General features: G+C 59.3%; 2 protein-coding genes across 4 annotated transcripts in view; both read left to right on the top strand.

The window, feature by feature from the left end:
* Positions 1 to 3,188: 3,188 nt before the first annotated feature.
* AIF1L (allograft inflammatory factor 1 like) lies at positions 3,189 to 23,373 on the top strand. 2 transcript variants are annotated; one of them, XM_084898604.1, is made up of 6 exons: positions 3,189 to 3,427; positions 3,768 to 3,829; positions 13,860 to 13,926; positions 15,920 to 15,961; positions 18,460 to 18,622; positions 20,955 to 23,373. In XM_084898604.1, the coding sequence occupies exons 1-6, from the start codon at positions 3,397 to 3,399 to the stop codon at positions 21,040 to 21,042; spliced, it is 453 nt and encodes a 150-aa protein (XP_084754730.1). In that variant the 5' UTR covers positions 3,189 to 3,396; the 3' UTR covers positions 21,043 to 23,373. The 2 variants fall into 2 exon arrangements, with proteins under 2 accessions (XP_084754730.1, XP_084754729.1); XM_084898603.1 differs by lacking the exons at positions 3,189 to 3,427; positions 3,768 to 3,829 and adding an exon at positions 7,981 to 8,163.
* Positions 23,374 to 24,302: 929 nt separating this feature from the next.
* NUP214 (nucleoporin 214) overlaps positions 24,303 to 27,825 on the top strand; it is a 67,340-nt gene continuing 63,817 nt past the window's right edge. For both annotated transcript variants that reach the window (XM_084899790.1, XM_084899789.1), the window contains exons 1-2: positions 24,303 to 24,486; positions 26,852 to 27,047. In XM_084899790.1, the coding sequence (XP_084755916.1) occupies positions 24,442 to 24,486; positions 26,852 to 27,047 (241 nt within the window). In that variant the 5' untranslated portion in view covers positions 24,303 to 24,441. The remainder of the gene's footprint in view (positions 24,487 to 26,851; positions 27,048 to 27,825) is intronic.

The following is a 27,825-nucleotide window of genomic DNA, read 5'->3' as shown; positions in this document are numbered from 1 at the left end:
CCCGTCTAAAGGCACCAAGGCAGGAAATGAGCTCCAAGCCAAGTGTCCAGCAGCAGAGAGGCCAGCGAAGGGGAGGGCCTGGGGCAGGTCCCAGAGGGTGGGGGACAGAGGGGGACTTGCCAGGCAGGAGGTGGGCAGCAGCCCAGGGTTGGCAAGGTGGGGGCCTGGCTGCCCCTGGTCCCTCCGGAAACAGGTCACACGGGCAGGACTCTGCAGCGCGCAGGGCTCCTGGCCAGCAGGCCTGCGCGGAGCTGGTGTAAGCAGAGAGGATGAGTTCAAGTTCGAAGGACATGGGAGGGTCCCTGGAATCCGGGGGAAGAGCTGCCAAGCTCTGAGGCTGGCCGCCCTGGAGGCGTCCCTCTCCCCGGTCTCCGCCCCCGCTCGCGCCTCTTCGCTTTGCCTTTTCTCTCTCTGAGCAGCTTTTTTTTTCCTTTTTTTAAAAAAAATATATTTTGATTTTTTTTTTTTAACAGAGAGGAAGGGAGAGGAATAGAGAGAAACATCGATGAGAGAGAAAAATTGATGAGCCACCTCCTGCACACCCCCTACTGGGGATGTGCCCGCAACCAAGGCACATGCCCCTGACTGGAATCAAACCCGGGACCCTTCAGTCCTCAGGCCGGCGCTCTATCCACTGAGCCACACTGGTTTCAGCTGCAGAGCATCTTCTCTGTTTGTCCTGCACTTGAAGGCAGACGATGCCCACCGCTCCCGCCACCTCCACAGCACTGAGCCTACAGGTGACCAGGTCAAACCCCTGGCAGAAGCCAGCTGCAAATGGTCCTGCTTCCACCATCCCAGGAAAGGCCGGCCCAGCTGGGCCAGGTCCCCCCACTCCCTGCCCAGAACAAGGGTCTCTGTATCCCCGGCCGGCCGTGTGGTGAAGGCTGGCTGGGCCCCTCCAAACCTCCGGGTTGGGGGGAGGCATTCAGAGAAGAGCTGTGCTCCCCCACAGAGAACCTGCAAACCACTCAGGCTGGGCAGGGGAGGGGCCTGGGGGCTGGTGGGCATCGGCGACCTGGCGGTGACGGGAGATTTGGGAGGGAGACGGGGCAGGGCGGTCAGAACAGAAAGCTGTTGCTCTACAGTGAGCTTGGTGATTGGCGTCTGGTGTTAGGGGGTGCCCATGGGATGGGGGTTCTTTGAAGAACTTGAACTCATCCTCTCTGCTTACACCAGCTCCGCGCAGGCCTGCTGGCCAGGAGCCCTGCGCGCTGCAGAGTCCTGCCCGTGTGACCTGTTTCCGGAAGGACCCAGGGCAGCCAAGCCCTCACCTTGCCAACCCTGGGCTGCTGCCCACCTACTGCCAGGCAAGTCCCTCTCTGTCCCCCACCCTCTGATGCCCCCGGACCCCTCTTCCCCCCCCCACACCCCCACCGGCTTCTCTGCTGACAGCCGCCTGGTGCTGCTGTTGGCATCGAACCTGTATCTGCCAAGCCCAGGCCCAGCTTCCCCGACGGCGGAGAGCCGGCCTCTCCATTCCATTGTGATGCTCCTGGGCCTGGTATCCCATGACTCACGCGGTCCGGTCATGCCTGCTGTTGTGGACACACTCCGGGCCAGAGGTGGGGTTCCCCGGGTGGAATGTGGCAGCTGCTGAACATCTGGCCAGCAATGCAGCCCAGCAGCCGAGCAGCGGGCGGTGGGGTGGCCCTGCCCTGCAGAATGTCTGGCCCGGGGCCAGCCAGCCCACCTGGCTCCCCGAGCCCGGCCCGGCCCGGAGCTCCCGGGCTTTGCTCTCAGTGGCCTTCAGGTGGCACATCTCCCACCAATCCAGGGTGGGGACTCCTAAGCTTGCGTCCCTCCCGGCTCTGCTGCCTGTTAAACCCTGAAGGTCCTGTTAGCACAGCCCCTGCTGGTGAGAGAGGGGCTGGCTGCCTCTGTTCTGCAGCCAGGAAGCAGGCTCCGACACGTCACGTGCCTCGTCCAAGGTCACACGGTTTGTTCAGATCCAAACCCTGGGGGTGAATGAGGAAGGAGAATTCCTGGAAGCAAGCCCCCGGGACAAGCTCCGAGCACGTAGGGGGGGGGGCGGGGAAGGATGGGACATCACTGTGACCAGGGGTGCTGTTCGCCCAGGGCTGTCCCCGTCTGTACCTGTGACACCAGCGTCATTGTCAGGAGTGCCGTCTCTCATTCTCAGAAATGACCTGATTTGGACAGGAAACTCCAGGGTCACCCTGTCACTCCTGCATTCCTGCACGGTCTCGCCCCAAGTGGCACACTTCCTGGAGCTTAAAGCCTGGTACTTCCTGTCTGCTCTTCCGTGGAGTTCTTAGAGCCAGTGGCTTCCAGAGACCCGGCACTGAGCCTGTGCAGTGAGTGCTCAAGAAAGTCGGTTGTATTAACAAAACCCAAACTCATTCTAATTTAAAAAACAAACAAACAGCCGAGACTGGTTTGGCTCAGTGGATAGAGTGTCGGCTTGGGGACTGAAGGGTCCCCGGTTCGATTCCGGTCAAGGGCATGTGCCTTGGTTGCGGGCAAATCCCCAGTAAGGAGTGTGCAAGAGGCAGCTGATCGATGACTCTCTCTCATCGATGTTTCTAACTCTCTATCTCTCTCCTTTCCTCTCTGTACAAAATCAATAAAATATATTAAAAAAACAAACAAACAAACACATTTTTATTGATTTCAGATAAGAAGGGAGAGGGAGAGATAGAAACATCAGTGATGAGAGAGAATCATCCATCAGCTGCCTCCTGCACGCCCCACACTGGGATAGAGCCAGCACTCGGTCCTGTGCCTCACAGGGGAATTGAACCAGGACCTCCTGGTCCATAAGCCGATGCTCAACCACTGAGACACACCAGCCGGCTCGTTCTAACCGATTTAGTGTCGCTGACGTCCCCACGGCACTTTGTCATCGTGCATCTCCCCTCACCCCCAACACAACTACACGGTTTTGTAGTTTTCTCTCTGGAGTTAACAGTGGGGCCTGGGGGGCCACACCTCCTTCTCAAAGTGCGCACTGGCCCGGGGCGCACGGGGCGGCAATACCGCACCCGCCCGGCGGGTGGCGCACTCACTCCCGCCGCCGCTCCCGCATCCGCTGTGCGAACTGAGGCCGCACCCGCGGCTCCGCGGGGCGCCCGCGGCGGGGCGGGAAGGGCGGAGCGGAGGTCCCGGAGGAGCGGGAGGAGGTGCCCGCGGGGCCCGCGCGCGCTCCGCGCCTCCGGCCGGGGGCGGGCCGGCCCCGCATAATAGCCGCTTTGATGCCGGCGGCGGGCGGCGGGCGGCGGGCGGGGAGGGAGGCGGGCCGGAGGGGAGGCCAGAGAGGTGTGTCCGGCCGCCCGCGCCTCCCCTCCCACGGAGCCGCCGCCACACGCCGCGGGAGCTCGGACCGGGCGCCAGAGCCTCCTGCGCTCCCGAGCCGCCGGCAGCCCCGCGCTCGCCATGTCGGTCGCGCCCAGCAACAGGTTTCAAGGTAGGCGCCGCGCTCCCGCTCTCCTGCACCCCGCACCCCGCTCTCCCCGCACTCCGCACTCCCCGCACCCCGCGCTCCCGTTCTCCGCACCGCACCCCGCACCCCGCTCTCCCCGCACCCTGCACCCCGCTCTCCCCGCACCCCGCTCTCCGCACCCCGCTCTCCCCGCACCCCGCACCCTGCACCCCGCTCTCCCCGCACCCCGCGCTCCCGCTCTCCCCGCACCCCGCACCCCGCCCCGTCCGGCGCCCGTCCCGGGTCTCCCCGCGCACGGTGCGCCCCCGCCCGCCCGCCACCTGTGCGCCCGGCCCCCGCCTCCCGGGCCTCTTTGTCTCTCCAGGGGGGAAGGCGTTCGGCATGCTCAAGGCCCGGCAGGAGCGGCGGCTGGCCGAGATCAACCGGGTAAGTGCGAGCCCGGCCCCGCCGCCCGGGCAGCTTGTGGGTCCCGGGGCCGCGCGCCGCTGGTCCCCCCAAAGCTTCCAGCGCCCCGCGTGGGCCCCCCTCCATCTGCGAGGCTGTGCCCCCCCCCTCTTCCCTCCAATTTCCTCCCTCCTCCCCGGCCCCCGTGCCTCCAGGTAGGTCCCCTCACCCCCTCCACTCCGCCCGGGACCTGGCGTCTCGGGTTGCAAGTTGTTACTCTTAGACCGGGAGGCCGGGCCGGGCTGGGAGCCGCGGTATGCCGGGCACCCCGCCCCCCAAGCCCACCTGGGACCCGCCAGGAATGTCTGCTGCCACCGCCCAGAGAGGCTGAGAGTGTGCGGCAGGCTGCCCAGCTCCCCTCCACCACAGGGAATGCCGGTCTCCTGCCTGCCTCACCCCACCTCGCCACTCCTCCCCATCCCCATCCCCATCCCACTGGAGGGAGGGCTCCCCAGAGCCTCCATGCCTTCCTGCGGGTCCTGGCGGGTTCCTAAAGAAAGCCATCCCTCTGGCCGGGCACACGGTGTGTAGTGGGTGTGTAGTGAGCGGGTGGACTCTGGGAGATAAGGCAAGGTGTCCGAGCCTGCGGGATTGGCCAGAGCAGAGGCCGCAGCCAGCTCTGGTCTCCGCCGAGGAGGGCCTGGGGGCAGCGAGGGAAGCCTGCAGTGGGCTTGTCCAGCACCCGCCTGAGGGGACCTCCGTGGACGGTGCTAGAATTATTCTCCCGAGTTGCTTTCTAGCTGGCGGTGGAGGAGGCATGTCCACGGAAACCAGGCTGGGCATTCCCCTGCTGACTTCCTGGGGGAGGGGGCTGAGCACCAGGGTCCCTGCCCAGCTGAGTCCCAAAGTGGGAAGTGGTGGGGTCGGCGGGGTCCTGGGGAGGCGGTGGGGCGGGGCAGGCACGGCATGGTTGCAGTATTTCAGTGGGGTGTGCGGGGGCTTGCAGTGTGGACTCCCTCTTTCGTGTTCTTGGATCGTCTAGAACTAGGCAGCCTGTCTGATGTCACTCCCCTGGCTACAGGAGTTTCGGGGGTCCCCAGGGCCCCTCATGGCCATCCCTGCCCTGCGTGTTGCCGTCATCGGGAGCACAGCCCGAAGGGAGCCTGGATGTCTGGCTGGGATCTCAGGGGGCTAGGCTGTTGGGCCCCCTCCCAGCTCAGTCTGCAGCCCGCAGCTCCTGGCCGGGCCTGCCCTCTGGACAGGCGCCTAGAACCCTGACCTCATACAGCCCCCTGGGCCACTGGGCCGGGCGGGCTCCACGCTGGCCGCCTCCACGCTGGCCGCCTCCACCCACAGCCGGCAGGACCTGGAGCCAGACACAGCTGCGGAGGGGAGAGGGGACTGCGGTTGGACAAGCCGGGGGAGCTGAGAGTGGGACTTTCCGTGCCAGCCCCGCCCGCGGAGGGGCAGACTGTGGGGCGGCTACAGGGTTGTTTTGGGGGCGACTGGGTTGGCTCAGAGAGGGGGGCCGGGCTGGGCAGCACTGGGCTGGAGAGGGTGAGCAGGAAGCTGTCTACCCTGCTTGGAAGCCCGACGCCCAGATAGGGCAAGCATAAGGCCCACGCCACACAGAAGCCAGAGGCAGAGCTGTGGTCCAGCACCCTCCCGCTGCCCAGGTGCCGTTCGGATGCCGCTGTGTGAGCCAGGCCGCTGGGCGCAGGCTCCGGGCCCCTGGAGGAAGGAGGCTCCGGGACCCAACCCGAAACCTGAGCTGCTTCCCACCGCAGTGGGTGGAGGTGGCCCCGCCAGGGCTCAGAGTCCTGAGGGGAGGGGAAGGGACGGGAGGGGAGGGAGGGGAGGGTGGTGTTGGCTCTGACCTTGAACCAGGCATCTGAGATAATGGTAGTGGTTGTTGTGATTTTTCTGCGATATAATCTATGCGCTGCACATAGGAGAGCTGGCTGCTGTCACGACGGTTATCGCTGGTTTGTTTAGGGCTTAAGGCGCGGGGAGTGGAAACCGAGGCTGAGATCTGCCCGGCCCCTGCTGGCCGCACAGCCTTGGTCTGGAAGAGCCTTGGTCCCTGAAATGGGAGCCATGGTCCCTGCCCTGCTCCAGGCCACAGTCAGAGGGGGTGAGCGGATGGGGCTCTTTGCAGACTCGGAGGGAGCACTCTGAGGGTCTGGGTCCGTTTCACCCACGGCCATGGCCACAATGGGGGCTCCCTGGAGTGGACAGGTTCTAGAGGGAACCATGTGGGCAGCCACTGGCCTTCCTTTGGGGTTCAGCTTCACTGCCCCCCTGGAATGGGGGGGGGGTGGACTGAGCCGCTGCCCAGCAGCATGGAGGAAGTAGGAAGCGGTGAAGGACAGGGCTTTGTGGCTGCTGCTGGGGCAGAGCCTAGCGGGCTGGCAGCTCTGGGGGCACCTAGGGTCAACATCCCAGGTCCTTTGGGGGCTCCCCCGCTCCTCAGGGTGGGCCAGCTCCGGAGTGCGGCAGGGCAGCTCGGTCTTAGCTGCTTTTACCACCGGGGATTCATGAGTGGAAATAGACTGGGTGGGCCCCACGTCCTGGCCGAGCTGGATGGAAACGTGCTCTTTGGGTTTCACTGTGGACTTTGCTATCGTTTTCTGAGCCCTTGGCGTGTGCCAGGCGGTGTGCCAGGCGTGCTTAGGGCATCGTCTTATTGATGGCTTACTCTGACCCTGTGAGTGCGGGTTCCCGTGTCACAGAAACAAGGCTCGGAGGAGGCTGAGGCAGCTGCCTGAGTTTAGAGCCTGCTCTTAGTCTCCAAGCTGGACTGGGTGTCCTCTGTGGACACCCGCCCCCACCTCCATGCGTGTGTGTGTGTGTGTGTGTGTGTGTGTGTGTGTCTGTGCCGTGTGTGTGTGTGTGTGTGTGTGTGTCTGTGCCGTGTGTGTGTGTGTGTGTGTGTGTGCATTCTCTGCACTATGGAGCAGGCAGGCACACCTCCTACTCCCCCCACATAGCTGACATTCTCCGAGCCCTGATGGCATGGCAGGTGACCTCAAGGCCAGCAGGCCCAGCCTTATATGGCAACAGAACACATTCTCTCGGGCTTTGCACAGGGACAGAGGGCAGTGGTGGGGCTGGTGGGTGCCCTTATCCTTGGGACCTCGGAGGGGCGGCGGGGTCGGGGGGAACCTGCAGGCCATGGAGGTAGGGAGGCTGCAGCTGGAGCCGGCCAGAGGCAGGCATCTGGAACCAAACAGGAGGCGGGCCTGGCGCTGCCCTGCATCCGCTCACTGACTCCTGTCAGAGGAACATCGGGTTGCAAACACGGGCCGTGAGAACGTGTAAACATCGCCACGGGACACGGCCTAACCGGGCCGCCCATCTCAGAGATGAGGAAACAGGGGCTGAATCACCTGCCCGGGGCCCTGCAGCCAGGAAGCGGGAGTCAGGAGTCTGACGGCAGATGCCGCCCATGGCCTGGCCCGGCCTGTCCACCAGGTGGCCGTGGCCTAGCTGTGACACAGGCCTCTCTTGCTTCCCTGGATAAAGATCTCTGGCTCCGGTCCCGCCCTCCCAGCCCTCCTGGTTCGAATGAAGGGCACTCAGCGTTCCCTGTCGCATTTACGTGCCCCGTGGCTATTTCAGGACCCACGTGCCATCCGTGCCGGGAAGAGCTGGGCGCGACAGGCTGTGTATCTCTGCCCAGAGGGGTATCGGTCCCAGCTCCTCCCGGGCAGCGGGGGACCTCTGAGACCTGACCCAGGCACTGCGCAGGTGTGTCTTTTTCCTGTGTCCTGGCAGTGCCACTGTGTCCCTGCCCAGGTGAATGTGCCCAGCTGGCATCACTGGGCACCCGTCTCTCTTGCTCTTCCTTAATTTATTATAAAGGAGGTGCTGATAAGCGGCCACGTGAGCCTCCGGGGATTCAGTGTCCGCGCAGGTCCGGCCAGTCACGACCTCGGTGTGGCCGTGTCACAGGAAGCGGGAGATGGAATTTCTGCAGGGTCTGCGGCATGGGTGCCGTAGGCGGGGTGTTTGTCTTCAGCTGCCCCATCTGTTGGCGAGGACACGGCGTCCGGATGGGGCCCCGGCGCTGCCGGGGGGAATGTGAGCCCGCTGTCCTTGCGGGTGCATGTTACAGGCTCCGTCTGCGTGCCAGGCACCGGGCTGGGCATTGGTGGCCTGGTCCTGGCCCTTTAAGAACCTGTGTGCTGCGTCAGAGGCCGCCAGCCCGGTATGGTACCACCTGGCCTTGGGGTTTGCGCCCAGGGTTTCAGCCACCGGCCCCTTGGATGGCCTCCAGGATGGTGATAGCCGCCCGACCCAAAATCCTGTTCCAGCTCATACAGAAAGGCGAGCCTGCAGGGCCCGGAGCGAGCGGCCGGGAGCAGGTGCTAGAGGTACCGGCCCAGAAGGAGAGGGAAGTCGGGGAGTCAGGCAGGGGGCAGGGGGCAGGGGTCCGGGCTGCCAGCCCCTGCTGGTGTGGGAAGCAGCCCCTCCCCGGCAGGAGCACTGGCATGGCACTCCTGTGTGTGTGTGTGTGTGTGTGTGTGTGTGTGTGTGTGTGTTGGGGGGGGGGTGGTTCTGATGTGCTCAGGGGTTATGGAGGACCAGGGGAGCAGAAGAGGCAGGCGTGGCTGCGGGCTCTGCCCTCCCCCCCCACCCCTCTGGCCTGAAGGGATGGGCACGCTCTGCCCGGGTGCATGGGCTGTCACTGCCAGGTCCCCAGGCATCCAGAGTAGAGCTTGTCCTGGCGGAGGGATGGCCGTCCCAGGACTCACCGGCGGGACGTGGGGCACAGCGCGGGACAGGGAGTTGTGAGGGTCACCTCTCTGCCTTTCCCTGCTCACAGCTCTCTCTCTGGGCCAGGGGTCGGCAAGCTCATTGGTTCGCAGAGCCAAATATCAACAGGACAACAATGGAAATTGCTTTTGAGAGCCAAATTTTTTAAACATAAGCTTCTTCTAACGCCACTTCTTCAAAGTAGACTCGCCCGGGCCGTGGTATTTTGTGGAAGAGCCACACTCAAGGGGCCAAAGAGCCGCAGTTTGCCGACCACAGCTCTGGGTGATCCAAACGCTGAGTGATAATTGCTAACCATTAGGAAGGGTGCCTGCACTTAGCTCACTTCATCCAACCCAACGAGGTGACGTTGTTATTATGACCCCATTTCACAGATGAGGAAACCGAGGCCCGGAGTGGTACAGCAAGTTGCCCAGGGCTACAGAGCTCCGAAGTGCTGGGTCTGGGATTTGAACCCCGGCTCCAGATTCAACCTCCCTCCCCACCCCGTTGCCCCCCACCCCCCGCACTCAGAGTTTAGGGAAGGCTTGTGACCACGTGGCTTTAGGCGAGACCCTTCCTGTCTGAGGCCTCAGTTTCCCCAGATACCAAACAAAGAGGACGGGCTGGATGCTCCACGTGCTGGGCCGGGTGGGTGTTTTAATAGCTCTTTCGCCATCCGGGGCCTTGCCTGTGGACACCTCAGCATGGGGAGTGACTGCTCAGCTCACAGCTTCCTGTTTCCAACCCCAGGCCCCTGCCCGCTTGCTTTTCCTGGCTCTTTGCTAAGGACTGCCCAGGCCACCCGGCCTCTGAGCCTGCCCCTCCGCATAGCAACGGTCACTCTCACAGCCCCTCACCCCTGGAGGCCTGACAGCAGCTCCTGCAGCTGGGGACAGGAGGCTGGAGTGGGAGGGGGTGGGGTAGCGTAAATACCCCCCCACACACCCCATCCCCTGGAGGGTTTGGGTGGGCCATGGCCCTGCAGCTGCCCGGGAGGAACAGCTCCTGGCGCTGACTGTCTTTGCTCCGAACCTGTGGCCAGGCCGCCTTCTCCGTGGCCAGGGCAGGAGGGAGCTGGGCTGGGAGGGAGAGAGCCCTGACTGTTGAAACGTCGTCTGGAGCAGGTGGAGACACCTCCCTGGCCTCAGTTGTCCCATCTGTCAAGTGGGAGGCCCCGGGAGGGGAGAGGGACGTCATGAGCAGCCTCCGTCGGGGAAGGAGGCGTGCTTCCTTGCTTTTTTGCTGGGCCGCGGGGTCTGGGTGAGGAGCCGAGGCTGTCAGCGGGGTGTGCAGACAGAAACGAACGCTCAAAGGTGGCAGCACAGCTCACACTGGTTCAGCGCTTACAGGCGCCTGCGCTGTGGTGAGGAGTTTCCTTACACACTGTCATTCTTAGAACAAGCCCGGGAGATGTTTGCATCCTCCGTACAGAGGGGGAAACTGAGGCACGGGCCAGCGAAGGACTTTGCCCACAGCTGCGAAGTGCTTCACACCCCGGCGTTCTGGCTCCAGCGGCAGTGCCCGCTTTGGGTTTCGGCTTTGGCTTTTCTCCCGAAGGGGACTGGCCTCTCTCTCTGGGGACTCTGGGGCAGCCAGGGGCCTGGAGTCTGCACAGATAGGACACCCGCCCCCTGGTTGTGGCTACGCCCGGGGGATGGGCAGAGGTGTGGGGGGCGACCACCAGAAGGCGAGGAAGCTGTGGCCTGAGCATAAGCAGGGCCGAGGCTCCGAAGCTTGGCGGTGGGGTGGGAGCTGGCAGCCAGTGCCTTCCCCGGCCCCGGCCAAAGGCAGGTCCACACAGCTGCCCAAGCCCAGGGCTGCCTGCCCACCACCAGGGGGTCAGTTGCTTTGCCCACCCCTGGTCACTCTGTGGCTCAAGCATTTGTCACTTTTGGCTCTAAGAGAAAAACGTGATTCTGATCTCTGAGTCACCCGTCCCCGCTACGCCCTCTCCCTCTCCCCTCTCTGCCACACATGTGCATGCGCTTCTGCAAAGCTGCCTTACCGTTTCAGGGGGGAGAGTGGGAATAGTCATTCTGGCTAAATGGCAGGCTTCTCCACTCAACAGATGTGTATTAAGGGCCTACTATGCGCTGGGTGCTAAGCACCTGGGCGGCGCAAGGCAATGGACAGGTGCTTCTAGAATTTGAGGCCGAAGGCCGGCCTCCTCCCATCATCCTCCCGACACCCACTTCCTCGGGCATGCACCTTCCCAGCTCTGCAGGCAGGGCCCTCAGGCCTCTGTGGGCTGCAAACCCAGCTCGGCCACTTGCTGGCTGTGCTGCTTTGAGCCTGTTACTTACCCTCTCTGAATCTCCATTTGGTCACTCATCCTGCGGATATTTATTGAGCACCCACTATGGGGAACCTGCCTTCTCCCAGGGGGAGACGGACGATGGACAATACCTTTAATAAGCAATTACATGTGTTGGAGGGGATGCCCCGGGAGGTAAGGCGGCTGGCAGTGGAGGCAGGGGCTGCAGTGGGGTGGACTGGGTCGGCCTCTTTCAGAAGGTGACCGTTGAGCAAAGATGCGAAGGAGAGAGCCGTGTAGAAATGTGGAGTTACCTGGCAAGTGTGGCTCAGTGGTTGATTCCTGGTCAAGGCACATGCCCTGGTTGCGGGATTGATCCCAGTAGGAGGGAGCCAATCAATGATTCTCTCTCACCAGCGATGTTTCTCTCTCCCTCTCCCTCTCCCTTCTTCTCTGAAATAATAGAAATGTATTAAGAAAAAGAGAAGGGAGGTGCAGGCAGGGCGCCCAGTAGCCAAGTCCCAGGGGGAGCTAGCGGCCGGTCGATTCAGCCAAGGGCAGTGGTTTTCACACGCCCCTGTGCCCGCCGCACGCTCGTCCTTGCTCTCACTCGCTGCCTGGTTGTTCCATGTGCATCGCTGTGATTTGCCTCCAACACCGAGCCCCTGCCCTGCGCTGTGAGCGCCGTCAGCCTGGATTCCAGGAGGCGGTCAGGACCCATGCCTGCCGGCTCCGGCCGGGCAGGGTTTCTGGTCGCCCGGGACGTGGGAGCTGGGAGAGCCAGTGCCGGCCTTGCCTGTGCCTCCGGCCGCAGGAGGTGTCTCTGTTCCTGACCCGAAGGCCGGGGCACCCCCATTCGGCCCTCTGCGGGGCGGGTGTGGGGTCTGTGACCGGGGGTGCCTGCTTGCTCGGGGTCACAGACAAGCGTCCGTTGTCCTACTTTGGATCCGTGGTGGAAGGCTCTGAGAGGCAGCCAAGGGGAAGGGAAGTCCTGGCCCGGCCAGCGGAGGAGGGCGGCCGAGAAGGCTCCTGCTCCAGCTGAGTGGAGGTGGGGCTGTGCGCCCTCCACCAGGCTGCTGGGGCACAGGTCCTGGCAGCTGCTAGGCCCAGGTGCCAGCCCCACCTGCGTTTCCTCAGCCACCCGGACTTCAGACGCATTCTTCCAGCTCTGTGGTCCTCCTGTTCCCTCCTGTGAGACCGGTGTCATGGGGACCTAACGGCTCGCAGGCGAGGGAGTTGTGCTGGCGGGTGGGCTTCTCCTCTGTCGGGGGGCTGGGTTCCCAGGCAGACACCCGGCCCTGGAACTCACACTAAGTCACCCCGTTGCTGAGTGAGCACTGACGGGAGCTCGGTTATCCCCAATGAGGTGCCTGGAGAGGTGGGGCCACCTGTGCCACTTACAGTGGGTGAGGAGGGGCTGAGTCCGAACCCGGAGTCTTTCTCCCCCGTTAGGCTTTCGGTCATTCTCCTGTTCCACTTTAAGCATCTAGAGCGTCGGTTCTCCACCTTCCTAACGCCGCGATCCTTTAACACAGCTCCTCATGTGGTGGTGACCCCCAACCATAAATTTATTTCCGTTGCTACTTCATAACTGTAATTTTGCCACTGTTAATGAATCGTCATGTCAATATCTGTGTCGCGACCCACAGGTTGAGAACCGCTAGCAAGGTCACCTAAGACCATCGGAAAACACAGATATTGACATGACGATTCATAACAGTAGCAAAATTACAATTAGGAAGTAGCAACGAAAATGATTTATGGTTGGGGGTCACCACCACATGAGGAGCTGTATGAAAGGGCCGCGGAGTTAGGAAGGTTGAGAACCGCTGCTCTAGGGGGTTTGCAGGACAGGCTGGGAGGCAGTGAGCTCCCCGTCCTGGGAGATGTGTGAGCACAGGAACAGCTTAGCGGGAAGTGGCAGCAGGAATTTAGAAACAGGCTGAGTGACTGGCCGATGCCACGGACTACCCCTTCGAACACTCCCTGCCATCTCAGGATAAGGGCTCTTTCTCATTTGCCTTGGTCTCACCGGCTCCCCTGCTGCCTGGCACACAGCAGTGTGCACTGTGGTCCCTCCAAAGCTGGTGAATGAGTGAGTGAGTGAATGAATGAATGAGGAGTGATGCCCATGTCCAGTCGGCTCAGGGATGAGGGGAGTGTGATCCAGAGTAGAGGGCATTGGGGAGTCCGGCTCTGGGGTGGGTAATACACCCTCTGCTTCCCCGCCTGCACGCGGGTTCTGGGGCGGCTTGAGGATTAGCAACAGGGCTTCCGGATGGGTAGCTTTTGCTTTAAAGCCAGCTGAATGCCCGTCATCTGCCCATCTTTGAGGGTCGAGGTCAAGGATAGAGACTTGAAACAAGATGGAGCTGAAGTGAAGCTCCAGCTGTGTGAGCCTCAGTTTTCTCATCTGTAAAATGGGTCCACTGGCAGATCCAAAGAGAGCATGCTGGTGACTGCTTCACTCGGGGGCTCTTGTTGGTGGCCCTGCCCCTCCCTGTCCGGTTCTAAAAGGACCCATTGGACTCTCTCCCAGCCCCGGAGGGGAAGGAGGGCCTGTTTTTAGGTGCAGGCACAGAGGAGAGGGGGAAGTCACCCCCTCTGGCTGGAGCAGAGACGGAGAACGTGGCGGCTGCTCTGTATTGAGCGCTTGCTGTGTGCCAAGAGGCATACCTGCCCTCTCTTCGGATTCCCATACACACTCCGGAAGCAGCTGTGAGGACAGTGCCCGCTCGGAGAGAAAGCACTGGAAAACCGGGAGGAACTGGTGTGCCAGGGTCACATACCTAAGAAGTTCGTGCTGGAACCAGGCGGCTTGTCCTTGGGCTCATTGCTCCCGGGACCCCGGTGGGGTGCCCTGGGGGAGGCAGGGCCCTCACCGGTCACTCCGGAGGTGTTGCATCTTCTGGAGCAGACCCTCCAGGCCCCGCCCAGCTCCAAGCCCGCGGGCTGGACTGCACGTCTGAGCTGGCGGGAGAGGAACCAGGGCACTGAGCCTCCTGCAGGCCAGGCCTGCCTGCTGCCCCCGGCTCAGCTCCGTCCTCTCGCTTCTAGGAGTTTCTCTGCGACCAGAAGTACAGCGATGAAGAGGACCTCCCAGAGAAGCTCTCCGCCTTCAAAGGTGAGCGGGGCTGGCTGCCCCACCCCAGGCCCCCACACGTGGGATTCCTCACCCCCAAAGGGCCAGCCTGCGCCCGTGTCATCCAGAATGCCCCATTCCTGGTGCCCAGTGAGAGGGGGCAGGCCCCTCCACGGCCTCCAAGCCCCCTGGCCCCTCCACCCCTCTCCTGTAGGCCTCAGCCCGCCCCTGCCCTCTCCCCACAGCCGCCCCGCAGGCCCAGGTTGGCTCCTGCCACGCTGCCCAGGCCCTGCGCACACAATCAGGCCTTTGTGGCGGCCGGCCCGGCCTCTCCCCCTGCAGCTCTCCCCTCCGGCGGGCGCGGCGGGAGCCCCTGCGGAGAAAGGCCGTCTGTGTCTGCGCAGTGGGCCGGGGGCAGAGTGTCTGCCCGCTGGATCCCGGCAGCGCGGCATGAAAAGAAAACAGGCCTGGAGCCTGCGTGCGTGCGGAGAGGGGGCGCATAAAGGTCCCTCTGTTCCCGGCGCTGGTTCCCGGCCAGCGGCTCCGAAAGGAGAGGAGCGCGCACATGGGAGCGGGGGACCCACCTTTCCTGGCCCCCCCCCCCCCCCCCCCCCCCCCGGAGCGGGGGACCCACCTTTCCTCAGGCCGCATCCCCCCAAAGCCGGGCACTGCGCGCTGTCTCCCTGTCTCCTCAGACTCCCGCCCCGTGGCTGTCCGGGCAGGACACCAGTGGCTGAGCACGGGCAGTTGACTGGGGGTGGTGGGCGCCCTGAACCACCCCGTCAGCCGGGAGGGAGGGGGGCCATCTGTAACGTACAGAGAAAGTCAGCTCAGAGAGGCAGTCACGTGCCTGGGCTCACACAGCTCGCCCTGGGCAGAGGTGGGGCTTGAACCTCCATGGATCTCACTCCCAACCCCTGCTCTTAACCATTTTACACTAAAAACATAAAAGAACTAGAACCAAGATAGTCCCACCCCTTCCCCCTCCCCCTCCCCTGCCAATCACCCACCGGAGAGCCCGGCGAGGGAGGACAGTCCTCCCTCCCTCTAGTCGCCCATGGGTCACTGCAAAGGTGGCCCTGGGAAAGGGACAGGTCTCTGCGTAGTAGGTGCTTTGTGTGGGGGGGCGGGGAGGGGAGAAGGGGGGTGCCCAGCTAGAAAGCTGGGAGCCCTGGGACCACCTGGGAGGGGCATTCCAGGCCGAGGGTGGCAAGCCCAGTGGGAGCCAGTGGGGCCGGGCCGGGCCCAGCAGGCCTGAGGGAGGAGCGGAGGGGATGGGACGGAGGGTGAGGCCGCTGAGAGGCCGGGGCACAGATGCTGCTGAAGGGCACAGGGAGGGCCTGGCTCTGGCGCTGGCCGCTCTGTGCAGAGGCGACCGAGGGCCCTGCTCTCTGGGCCGGTGCTGCCCGAGGCCTCAGGGCTTGTGTGCACACAGCGCCGGGCAGGTGCCAAGGCGCTCAGTCACTCTCTGGCTGCTGGGGTTCCTGGGCCCTGCATCGGGGCCGCTCGGTGCAGTCTGTAGGTGGGCTTGGTGGGGAGGGCAGGCCACTGGCATTCCTCCGGTAGAGCCGTGGCTTGTCGGTGTTGCCCACGACGGAAAGATTCTGGACCACAGGGGCTCCTTACCAGCGGTGCCCACACCTGGCTGCCCGTGAGAACCTCCGAGGCACCCCGCAAGCACGCAGTTCCCGCCCCTCCCCCGCCCCCCCTGCCATCAGCCTCCGCAGGGCCAGGATCTATTGTGGTCCCTGTGGCCGACCGAACCAGCCAGCCGTCCTGGTGGGCCTGGAGGGAAACAGCTGCCCCGCGTGGGAGAGGGCAGAGGGACCCTGCACGCCTTCCCCGGCCCATCGCAGAGGAGTGCAGGCAGGACGAGCTCAGCTAAGATGATGGGCTCGTGCTGAGACCCCCAGTGGATGAGGCGTTAGGTGTGGGCTCCCCAAGGCCCTGGCCAGTTCCCCCAGGGGAGTCGGTGGGACCCGCAGGGGACCCCCTCCTTCGAAGCTAATGCCAGTCTCTGCTCTGTGATTTCCAGAGAAGTACATGGAGTTTGACCTGAACAATGAAGGCGAGATCGGTGAGTGCGGCCTGAGTGCTGGGGACCAGGGTGCTCGGTGGGTGGACGGTGTGGAGGTCCAGAGACGCACAGACTCGTCAGGAGCCAGATGCGCGCACACACACCGAAGCCTTCCTGGTGGCTGGGCCAGCTGAGCCGGGTTGGAGTCCGACTCCCTTTCCCCTGATCCATGGCCCCCAAACTTCTCTCTCACCGGTTCCCTCCCCGATCCTCACTGCCCACACCTCGGCCTCCCACCCCAGGGGACCCAGCACAGAGTGCCACCCCCGCTGGGGCTGGAGGTGCTCAAGCTTCTGACCCCCGACCGAGGGGGCTGGCGTTTCCTGGGTCCCCAGGCCTCCCCTCCCCTCTGCTCACTGTCCGGCAGGTGACAGAGTGCTCCTGTGACTGGGTCCCTCCTCCAACAGACACTCCCCTGTCCCACCATCCAGATGCTCGGGTCACAGACACCTGACCCTGACACTTGCATTCAAGACCGTATCTTGACGTTCACCAGTCACAAGGCTGGTTTAATCATCCCATTTCACAGCTGGGGAAACTGAGGCTCAGAGAGATGGAACCACTTGCATGTGGTTGGTAGGTGGCAGGCCCGGGTCCCCATCCCTCCTCTGGCTCACCCTGAACTCCAGTGTTGCCGCGTTTCTGCAACACTGCCTTCCCTCTGCCTTCCCTCTTTCGAATATTTATATTCTTTTTCTTCTTAAGAAAAAAAAATTACCAATACATTTTCATCAGAAGAAAATTCTGGAAAGCCCAACAAAGCACAAAGACAAATGGGGGTCGCCCACAGCCCAGCGCCCAGAAATAAGCGCTCTGCGTGGCTCATGTCCTTCCACTCTTTGTTCTGCTCACAAATGCTGTTTTATAGCGTTTTCAGAACCTCCTTTATTTTAAAAAGGAACATATTGTGAGTATTCTGACATGTGATTTACTTTTCTTTGGAAATATAATCAGTGGCTGCATAATATTCCATTGTGGGGATGGACCATAATTCATTTGGCCAACGCCCTGGGGCAGTGGTCGGCAAACTGCGGCTCGTGAGCCACATGGGGCTCTTTGGCCCCTGAGTGTGGCTTTTCCACAAAATACCACGGCCTGGGCGAATCTATTCTGAAGAAGTGGCGTTAATAAGTTTAAGTTTAAAAAATTGGCTCTCAAAAGAAATTTCAGTCGTTGTCCTGTTGATATTTGGCTCTGGGGACTGATGAGTTTGCCAACCACTGCCCCAGGGCCATTGATAATCCTGCGAAGGTCATCTTTGTAAGGGAATCTCTGTCCACAGTATTTCTTAAATCTTAGGAAAGAGACGTCCCGGGTCAAAGGTTTTTGAAGCATCCTGCCAGATGGCCTTCCAGAAAGTTCTTGCCAGCTTCAAGTCTGGCCGGCAGCTGTGGGACCCCTTTCTCTGCTTTCTGCAGAGGCTGCCCAGCTCTCTTTGAAATGCCCTGGACATCCTGGCACCGAGGGGCCTGGCACGGCTTCTGCCCGCCCCGCCTCTCGGGTGAGCTGGCTACACTGCCGGCCCTAAACCTGCCTGCCGCACCCCCTCCCACCGCCTCTGCTGCCCATTGTTCACGGAACAATCCCGAGGAAATGGCCTCAGATCTTGGGAGCCGGGTGGTCAGCGGCAGGACTCCTCCAGGCGGAGTGATTTTCGGTGCCTCCCTTGTTTTTCTGGAATTTTGTTCTTTTGTTGGCTTTCCTGCTCTGCAGGGTATTTTTGGACCCTCTCCTTTCTGGCCAAAGTGGTGCCCTGGGACTGCAGGTGGGAGAAGCTGGCCCTTGGGAGATGGTATTCATGCCTGGGGTCAGGCCACGCCCCTGACCCCACCTCTCTGAGCAGCTGCCTCCTGGCTCCCTGGGCAGCGGGCCTAGGGCTCCCCCTAACCACAGGAGCAGCTGCGATCACAGGAAAGCATAGCTGCTCCATTACTGTGTGCATGCCTCCTGCAGGTCCTTCTCACGCATCATCCCCCACAATGGTCCCATCAACCTGTTTTTTAAAAAAAAAATTTTATTGATTTCAGAGAGGAAGGGAGAGGTAGAAACATCAGTGGCGAGAGAATCATTGGTTGGCTCTCTCCTGCACGTCCCCCACTGGGGATCAGGCCCACAACCCAGGCATGTTCCCTGACTGGGAATTGAACTGTGACCTCCTGGTTCATAGGTTGATGCTCAACCCCTGAGCCACGCTGACAGGCCCCATTGACCCCTTTGACCACCGATGGGAGCAAGGGTTCAGAGAGGTTAAGTAGTTTCCCCCGGGTCCCACGGCCAGAAAACGCAGGGCTGGGTTCCAACCCACGTCTCTGTGACACTGAAAGCGCAGGTCCCTAACCACTAGGCTACCTTGCCTCCGAAGAATACGGGGAGGGCGTGATAGGTCCCTAGAGGGGCAAGGCCCTGGACTGCAATCTCCAGGGAGGGGCCGTCCGGCCAGCGTCCCCACTCGCCCCGCCGCCTGTCTCCACGTCCCGGGCCTGCTTTTCCTCCCACAGACCTGATGGCTTTAAAGAGGATGATGGAGAAGCTCGGGGTCCCCAAGACCCACCTGGAGATCAGGAAGATGATCGCGGAGGTGACAGGTGGGGTCGGCGCCACCATCTCCTACCGAGACTTTGTGAACATGATGCTGGGCAAACGGTCGGCCGTCCTCAAGCTGTGAGTACCTCCCGCCTCTCCCGGGGCCTCTGGAGGCCCCGTCCCTGTGTGTGGAGAGGCCCCTGGCTCGTGTGGGCAGGCGTTTCCTTTCTCTGACCCTGCCCTCCTCATCTGTCCAATGTCACGCTAGCATGTACCTTGCAGGGGGCAGTAGCCTGTAGCAGAGGGCCTGGTAGAGTCGTCACTCAGTGAGTGACAGCTGTGATGACGACAAAGCTACTGGCAAAACTTCCTGAACCTCCGCTTTCTCGTTTGTAAAGTGGCTCTGCCACCCGGAGGGCGGGGTGCGCGTGATGGAGTCCCACGCCGCTCTGGAGGGCGGTAGGTTGGCATTCTCTTCGTCTGTAAGACAGAGATGGAATAAACGTCTTTCACGAAGCGTTGTCCTGAGGATTCATGAGAGAACACACTGAGGCCAGCCCGGTACCTGGCTGATGGCACCGAGACCTGTGGTGGCTGAAATCACACTCCATTCACCGGGTCTCCCCCATGAGGAGCCGCAGAGCAGTTCCCTGCAGAATCTCGAGGTGTTTGAGCTGAAAAGGACCTTTCATCAAATGAGCTGAAGTCTTTTTTCAAATGTCCAATATACTGTCTCATCGTACAGAAGGGGAAGTTGAGGGTCCAGGAGGCCGAGTAACGGGCCCATGAGCTGGTCAGGGCTTTGCGTGGGGGTGGGACGGGGTAGGAGGTGTGGTGGGAAAAGACCCAGGTCAGATGGCCCGGAGGGGGCAGGGGGCAACGATCAGTGACGATGCTAGTGAAAGGACATGGAAGGTTCAGTGCACATTTATCATGTCAGGCACTTGACACTTTAGACTTATCATTTATTAGTTCAGCAAATATTTATTGAGCACCAACTATATGCAAGGAATTAGTCTAGGTGCGGGGGACACATTGAGCTTACGTTCTAATGGCAGGAGACAAAACATCAGGTTGTCATGGTATAGTCCCAAAATCATAAAGTGGGAAGAGGAACAGAGACGATGCGACAATGGGGGGGGGAGGGGGGAGGGGAGGGAGGATCTAACTGAGAAGGCGACATCTGACTGGAGCCCTGAATGAGGAATGTGGGAGGTGAAGAGCCATGTGAAGATCTGGGGAAGCTTTCTGGGCAGAGGACATCGCAGTGCAAAGGCCCTGCGGCAGAATGTGCTCTTACTGTTAAGGAGCAGCACGGAGCCAGGGTGTCTGGGCCATCAGTAAGGACTCTGAGCGAAGGGCAGTCTGCAGAGGTGGGCAGGGGCCAGGGACGAGGGGGCCTTGTAGGCCCCAGTCAGACCAAGCGTTTTGTCCTAGTGTGGGAGGGTGTGGAGTGCTCTCAGCTAGGGGCTGGCTTTTAAAAGCCCCGCTGGCTGTGGCAGGGGTGAGGAGCGGGAGGCCTGTGCGGTGAGAGATGCAGATGTGGCTGGGAGAGGCTGCAGGGCAGAGGCAGGAGCTGCTGGCACGGAGAGTGATTCTGGAGGCAGAGCCGGAAGCACGCTTACTGGGCCAGATGTGGGGTGTAGAGGAAAACAGGGAGTCCGAGGAGTCTGGGGTCTGAGTAACTGAGTGACTGCTGTTTGCTTGGCAGGAAGAGCAGGTGGGGAAGGTGGGAATTAAGAACTCAGGTGTGATGCGTTTAAGGGAAGTGCCCTTCAGGCAGCCGAGGGGAGAGGCGGAGGAGGAGGAGGAGGAGGGGGCCGGCGGTGCAGATCTGGAGCGCAAAGACCAGCTGTTTGTGGACGGTCGCCCTTTGGATGGATTTAAAACCAGGGAATGACTGATGCCCGGACCAGCTCCAGGATGTAAGCACTTGGGCCTCCTCCCTTCCAGGCGGAAACACATCTGAGCATCAGCGGGCAGAGTGCCTCCCAAGAGCCACCCACCAGCTGGGAAGTCGTAGGTTGGGACTCAAATCCAGCTGTTTCCCCCCCAGAGACTCCCCCACGAATCCTTTCCTCAGCTCGCCACTTTCCTCTCAGAGCAGTGAGGTTTTTGAAGATCAGAAGGGGTTTTGAGCAAAGCTGTGGCCCAGCCTAGCTCCGCCTCCTCCAGGCAGCGTGGTGAGGGGAAGGTGCGTGGCCTAGGAGTCAGAGATGCCGAGTCTGGTCCTGCTTGGGCTGCCTGTGTGGCCGAGGAGTCACACTGCCACTTTGCCCTCCGTTTTCTCCCGCGTGAAATGGGACTGGGAGCCCCGGCCATGCGGCTGCTATCCCAGGCTCCGAGAAGACCCCGCAGGAGGATGGCTGAAGGGCGCTCAGCTGAGGACCGCCGAGGGAAGGCTGGAGGAGCTGTCCCTGGATGGGAGGTCCTAATCCTGTGTTTTCTTTTTTCTCCATCTCCACACCAGAGTCATGATGTTTGAAGGAAAAGCCAAAGAGAGCAGCCCCCAGCCGGCTGGCCCCCCTCCAGAGAGAGACATTGCCAGCCTGCCCTGAGGACCCGCCAGCACCTGCCCCCGCCTTCCCGGCCCTCCCCCCTCCTTATCTCGCTGCCCTCTGGACTCATGTTTTGTCTATTTGGTTTTTTTTGGTCGTTGGGCATGTTTATTTGTTTTCTCCATCTGCAGAATCAGTGATCTCTTTGTAAAGCGCAAATTATCTGCCTTAAAGGGGATCTGGGGCCCATCCCTCCTCTTCCACCCTCTCCCCACCCCCGAGCACGCAGAAGGGCTGACATCAAACCAAAAACGGGAGAGGGCGAGGCCCAGGCTGGGAGGCTGGAAGCCTGAGATTCCTCCCCCTGCTCGGAGCCTCCTTCCCAGAAGCCATGCTGCTTCTCATCCTCAGTGAGCTGGAGGAGGAAGGAGGCCATCTGAGCCCTTCAGGAAGGTTCCGGAAGAAATCCTCCAGCCTTGCCCCCTGGCAGCTCAGGAGTCCTGTCTCTGGCTGGGCAGCAGAGGGCTTTGGGGAGAGAGGGGAGGCCAGGGGCCTTGGGGGGGTCTTCTCAGGCTAGTCCTACCTTGTAGGGAGGATGCAGAATAAAATGGCTGTGGCGAACAGAGCACAACTTGGCTAAGCCCACCGAGGTCAGACACGGGAGGGAGGTTGCCTTTCCGATCCATCTGCTTGAAAATGACTGTGCTTCCCCCCTCCCGCCCACCTTACACCACTGTGCTCAGCGGTTCGGCAGGTACTTATCGACCGCCTATCATAGCTTTAAGTCCCCCACCTTGTGCTGATGAGCTGTGTCCTCTTCTCGGTAACTCCTCTCACCCTTGGGCGTAGGATCGGGGTCTCCTGTGTCCTCTCTTATGGACTCACACGGCTTTGCAGCCCCGACCCACCCTGTAGGTTAGCTGAGCCAGGCCTCTCTGTCACAGGTGAGGAAACTGGTGGCCACAGGGGTTAAGTGCCTTGCCCGAGGTCAGGGGCTCATCAGGAGACGGAAGAGTCTGGCCTGGAGCCCAGGGTTGAGATGCCTTGCCCAGTGCCTCCTCTGGGCTGCCCCCGACGGGAACAAGGGCAGGGGCAGGCTCTAGGTCAGCACCGGGGAAGTCCCGGGGCCAGGATTCCCCTCTCCAGTGCCTCTGAGTCAGCACCAGGGATTGGGTACGGGCCAGGCCCGCCTGTGTAATCCCGCGCTCGCTAGAGCTTTTCCCTAAGCCGCGTCTCAGGACTCACGCAGGTGGCACCCTCGGCCCCATGAGGGCTGAGCGGGAAATCAGCCTTGGCCCCGCCTGTGTTCTGGAGTCCCTTACTCTGCCCTCTCAGGACTTAGTGCACTCATCCATGGAACCTATTTATTAAGCATCTGCTATGGGCCAAGGGCTAAGAACCCAGGAGTGAAATAGACTCATATTTAGGGTCCAATGGGGAAGTCAGACCCAGACGGGGAAATGAGATGAATGTGAGGGAGAAGGGGGCTCTGGGTGCCTGCCCTGCAGTCCTGGGGAGCCCTGGAGGAGCCTCTGCCCCGCTTGGAGGTGAAGGTGCTGTTGGAGCTGGAGCCAGCGTGGGCTCCGGGGCTCCTCGGTGACCCACAGCAGCATGAGGGAGGGGAGCAGGCAGGGAATGGGAAAAGGCTAGGCCAGGCTCATCGGCTGGTCTCAGCCAGTTCAGCAGCAAGATTGTGTGGCCACGGCTGGCTGAGCTTCAGGCTAAGGAGCTGCTCAAGTGCCCAGGCCTAGTTGAAGTTTAAACCCAGCAAAAACAGTTCTCCCTGTAAATGTAAAATCTCACCCTCCCCTTCCCCCCGTAGATCATTAGCTAAGCAACTGCCTATTCCCACCCCTCCTCCTACCTCTCCTCTCTGGGACAGGATACCTCTGAGCAAGGTAGAGCTTTCCTTGACTACCCCCATAGTTAGTGTGCCTGACCCTCACTCAGAGAGGGCAGAGCCAACCAGGCTTATTTCACAGGCCCCCCAGTTTACACGGCCACAGGAAAGGCTCCGCAAGGGAGGAGAGTCAGGGATGTGTCCGCAGCTCTGGGAAGGGCCGGCAGGAGCTCTCTCCTGGAGGGACAGGGGCTCGGGAACGGCCCCTGGAAAGGGGGGTCTGCATGTATTTCAGGTTGTGGCTATTGGCTCCTCACTGCTCTGACCCAGGGCTCAGCTTCTTAGATCTCCAGCTGTCTTCTCTCTGAAAGACCAAATCTAACAAACGGAACCAGAAACTTGGGGGGCACTGCCCAGTGTGGCTTTGTCCCCCGCGACTCAAAAGGAAAGAGTGTGTCCGGCAGGTTCCGGTGGATGCCACGTGTGTGCGGCGTGCATGGGAGAGTGTGTGGTGCCGGGTATCATCTCTACATACTGGAAATAAAACAAACGTACCAATGTCTCGACTAGTGTGTTCTGGGGACGGTTCCGGGGCTCCACACATTCTGAAGAGCTAGCTGATACAGTAACTGGATGAGTGTGTCTTGTGTACCAGGCTCTGCTAAACACTGAACTTCCTTACATAACCTAAGGAGACCGGTTGTCATCCTTGTCTTATGAGAACTGGCATGGAACAGATCTGCAACTTGCTGAAAACCAATTTGTCCCCTCCCTCCCCCTCCAAGTTAAGAACCTCTGTCCTACAGCATTTTTCACATAAATCCACTACAGAATAGTCATCAATTAGCATATCCAGAAGAACTGAATTCTAATTCCGCCTCCACCGCTTTCTGACCCTGGGGTCCTGGGTGATTTAAACTTCTGGGTGCTTCCTTAACCTCATCAGTTAAACGGCAAGGACTGAGGGGTGACTAGGATGACTTGAAGATTAAATAACAAACACACTTAAGGTGTTTTGCGGCTTCCAGGCTGTTGCTTCGTAAATGATTACCTCGTAAGGAGCAAACCTCCCGAGTCTCCCGTGATGAGGCCCTGCCTGCCCCATCCACTTCCTGGACGTCTTTTCATTACACACCCCCGCCAAAGCCCCTCTCAGGAGCGCCCTGTCAATATTTGTCAAGTTCCTAACTTCCTCGAATCGGGAACCATGAATAACCACCACAACCTAGTGCTCCTGAGGGGGTTTCCACCGAGTCCTGAGCGTCGAAAGTTCAGACGTGCGGCGACCAAAGACAGAAACCGATACCACCCGCTCTGGCTGCGAAAGCGGGGAGGCACCTGGACGCTCCCAGGGCGCAGGCGCGAGGGCCCTAAGGCCACGCCCCCTGGTGCTCGAGCCAGCCAATGGGAGAGGGCGGCCGGGAGAGCGCGAGAGTTCAGACAGTCCCTCAGTCTCCCCGGTCGGAAACGCGTGACGCCATCAAAGCGCGCCGGAAGTGCGGAGGCCGCCGCGCGCCGCCAGCCCGGAGCGTACGAAGTTGGCCTCGGAGCGACCTGGGCTGTGCGGGCAAGGCCGCGCGGGGCAGCGGCGGCTGCTTCGACCACCCGAGGGCGGCGCGATGGGAGACGAGATGGATGCTATGATCCCTGAGCGGGAGATGAAGGTCAGACACTGGCCACGGCCCCCCTCCCTCCCTTCCTTAGTTCCGGCGTTGCCTTGGAGCCCGGCTGAACGGCGAAGCGCGGGTGCCGGCTGCCCCGCCTCCTGCTTGAATATTTGCCGCGTTCAGCTTTCACCTGCAGGTCCCGGGCACGATGATGGTCCTGCCTAGTGCCGTTTCCTCTTCCCTGCCTGGTCTCGTGCGAGCCACCTGAGTTACTCTGGCTGCTTCCATGTGGTGGTCGGAGAAGTGATAATAAGCTGTTTATTGAGCGTTTAACTGTGTGCTACCCGCTGAGTTAATCACACAGCCACCGTACGCAATAGTTGTTAAGAGAGAGGAGCAAGTCAAACTTGCCCAAAAGTCACGCTTGACAAGGAGGCTGAAATCTAGGTGGTGGTTGTACTTTTTTTTTTTCTTTTTTTTTTTACATCCTCTCCTGTTCACTCTCACTGTACTACTACTGGAAGGCGGGCCAGGCTTGCCTAACGCAAAGCCAGGGTTCATTATCGGTCCTACAAAAAACTCGAGTTAATTAGAATAGAAGGACTATTTTGTTACTGGAAACCAAAGTCAGGAAACTACAGAGAGCGGCAGGTGATCCCAGTGATGGCTTCAACCCCTGAGAAGGAGGAAGTTGCAGGAAGATTTTAGGGTTTGAAACCCTAAAGACAAAAATGAAGGCTGGGGCCAGGACCGGTTTGGCTCAATGGATAGAGCGTCGGCTTGGGGACTGAAGGGTCCTGGGTTCGATTCCGGTCAAGGGCATGTACCTTGGTTGCGGGCATGTCCCCAGTGGGGGGTGTGCGAGAGGCAGCTGATCGATGGCTCTCTCTCATCGATGTTTCTGACTCTCTATCTCTCTCCCTTCCTCTCGGTACAAAACCAATAAAATAAAAAAATAAAAAGTTAAAAAAAAAAAAAAAATGAAGGCTGGGAAGAGTTGTCTTTGGCTCTTAACACGTTTGGAATGTTCGGAAAGGGAATTCACAACCTTTACACCAAAACCTCAACTTATAAATTTAGAATTATAAATTTAGAATAGAAGGAAAAGAAACCCTTTTGCTTGTATAATTCAGCTTAACATAGGGACTGGAAAATTTGTGGAGCTCTTTTTGCCAAGAAATCAATAAATATATTTTTTTTAAAAAAAAAAAGAAGTGGTACACACCGAAAACTGTCTTTGAGTGCTTATAGGTAAATTCGCCAAAGACTTGGTGAGTCAGGCATTGACAGGAGATTGGGGAAGGCTCCCAGGCCCACAGGTGCTAAGGAGCATGAAAATGGAAGGAATGAAAACTTGGCCTAGGTGGGGGCCAGAGGTGCCGCCCTGGTGCCAGGGAAGCAGTGCTGTGAGGTAAGGCTCCATAATGGATGGACCGAGCCAGGCCTGGCCTCAGCCTGTGGTAAAGGGTTGGACTTGTGAATGTAGGTCTTGACCATACATGTTCTTTTTTTTTTTGGTGGAATTTGATTTAGCATTTGATCCAGGTAAGTCAGTTCTTGGGATTTGGTTACCGTATCTTTCTGTGATCATTATTTCCATATATGTTTGTTGGGTACTGCACCGGATATCCGAGCTTACAGTGTAGTTAGGGGATCTTTCAATATTTAACAATTTATTGAGCACTACTCAGGGTCAAGGTTATAAATAATGACAGATAATGACACCAGCTTGTGTGGAGGTTAAGATGATAAATAAACTAAGAATTCGGAAAAGGAAAAGTTTAGTGTGAGCTGGATTAGTCAAGGAAGGCTTTGTGAAATAATTTTTTTTTTTAAATATATACTTTAATTGATTTTTTACAGAGAGAAGGGAGCGGGATAGAAAGTTAGAAACATAGATGAGAGAGAAACATCAGTCAGTTGCCTCCTGCATGTCCCCTACTGTGGATCGAGCCTGCAACCAAGGTACATGCCCTTGACCGGAATCGAACCTGGGACCCTTCAGTCCATTGCTCAACGCTCTATTCAGTGAGTCAAACTAGTCAGGACGTGAAAGAATTTTTAAAAATTTATTCCATTGGCACTGTCCAGGTGGCTCAGTTGGTTAGAGCGTCATCCATACACCAAAAGGTTGCAGGTTTGATCACCAGTCAGGGCACATACAGGAGGCAACTAATCAGTGTTTCTGTCTTTCCCTTTCTCTCTCTAAAATAATAAAACAAAATAAATTTTAATTCATTGAATAAACACTGCCAAGTACCACAATATGTACAGGAAGCTTGAAAATGACTAAGCCACACAGTCCTTGGCCTGGGGTAATATGTATTTTTGTTTTACTGGAATTGAGTCTACTGGATTATCACAGACATGATTTAATTCCCCATTTTCCATGAGTTGACCTCGTTTTGATGTTTCCCAACAGGACTTTCAGTTTAGAGCCCTGAAGAAGGTGAGGATCTTTGACTCCCCTGACGAGCTGCCCAGGGAACGCTCAAGCCTGCTGGCCGTGTCCAACAAGTACGGCCTGGTCTTCGCCGGTGGAGCCAGCGGGTTGCACGTCTTTCCTACTAAACATCTTCTTATTCAAAACAAACCTGGAGACGATCCCAATAAGATAGGTAAGTCATTTGCTTTGTGTTGCACAGTAGGGAGGAGTGTAGTGAAGTATAATATAGTTTCCTTCCCAAGAACCGTTCTGATGTTAAAATGAAAACTGCTGGTAGTCCTCAGGTTGAGCCCAAGAATAAGTTCTGGGTTAGATGTTGGAAGCCTGTCTGGTTCTCTCTGGTCCTTTGCTCTTGGTGGGTTGCTCCTCTGAGCTCAGAGTAGAGCAGAGCTTACCATTCTGCCATGCGTTTGTTCTGGCTCAGCTGAGCCTGGCTTGTGGCTCTCTTGGAGAAGGGTTTTGCCGCATGGCTTTTTAGTTGGCACAAAGGTTCCATCCAAACAAGTGGGAATGTGTACTATTTAGAGCATTGTTGCAAAAATATGGGTACAGCTTGGCCATATTGTGACTTACAAGAAATAATATATATTTTTTTAAGTTTAAAATATATATATATGTTTGGTCTTCCTCCAAATTTCTGGCTCCCAGGTCCCACAGCTCTTAGAATTTCCTAAGTGTTGGGGGTCGGGGAAGGGGGGAGGTTTGTTATGTTAGTGACATAATTTCGGAAAGCACCTAAGGATGGGGGTTGGTTGCCAGTTAAACCAACCTTGTGATTAGAGGACTGGAACTTTTGGTATGTCTCCCTCCCGCTACCCCCTCCCTCGACCAGGTTGAATTAATCACCAACGGCCAGTGATTTGATATTCTGCCGATGCCATGAAACCCCAGGAGGATGGTTCGGAGAGTTTGTGAGTTGAGGACCATGTGGAGATGCAGGGAGAGGTCTG

The sequence above is a fragment of the Pipistrellus hanaki genome, assembly GCF_964339955.1.
Source record: "Pipistrellus hanaki genome assembly, chromosome: 11".
Classification (NCBI taxonomy): domain Eukaryota; kingdom Metazoa; phylum Chordata; class Mammalia; order Chiroptera; family Vespertilionidae; genus Pipistrellus; species Pipistrellus hanaki.
This window is presented reverse-complemented; position numbering and strand designations above follow the sequence as displayed.

Excerpts from the sequence above, each read along its gene's own strand:
- AIF1L (XM_084898603.1), top strand. The coding sequence starts at position 8,056 with ATGGCCTCCAGGATGGTGATAGCCGCCCGACCCAAAATCCTGTTCCAG. Across the intron at positions 8,164-13,859 it reads GCCGGGAGCAGGTGCTAGAG|GAGTTTCTCTGCGACCAGAA; the intron begins GTACCGGCCCAG and ends TCTCGCTTCTAG. Across the intron at positions 13,927-15,919 it reads GAAGCTCTCCGCCTTCAAAG|AGAAGTACATGGAGTTTGAC; the intron begins GTGAGCGGGGCT and ends TGTGATTTCCAG.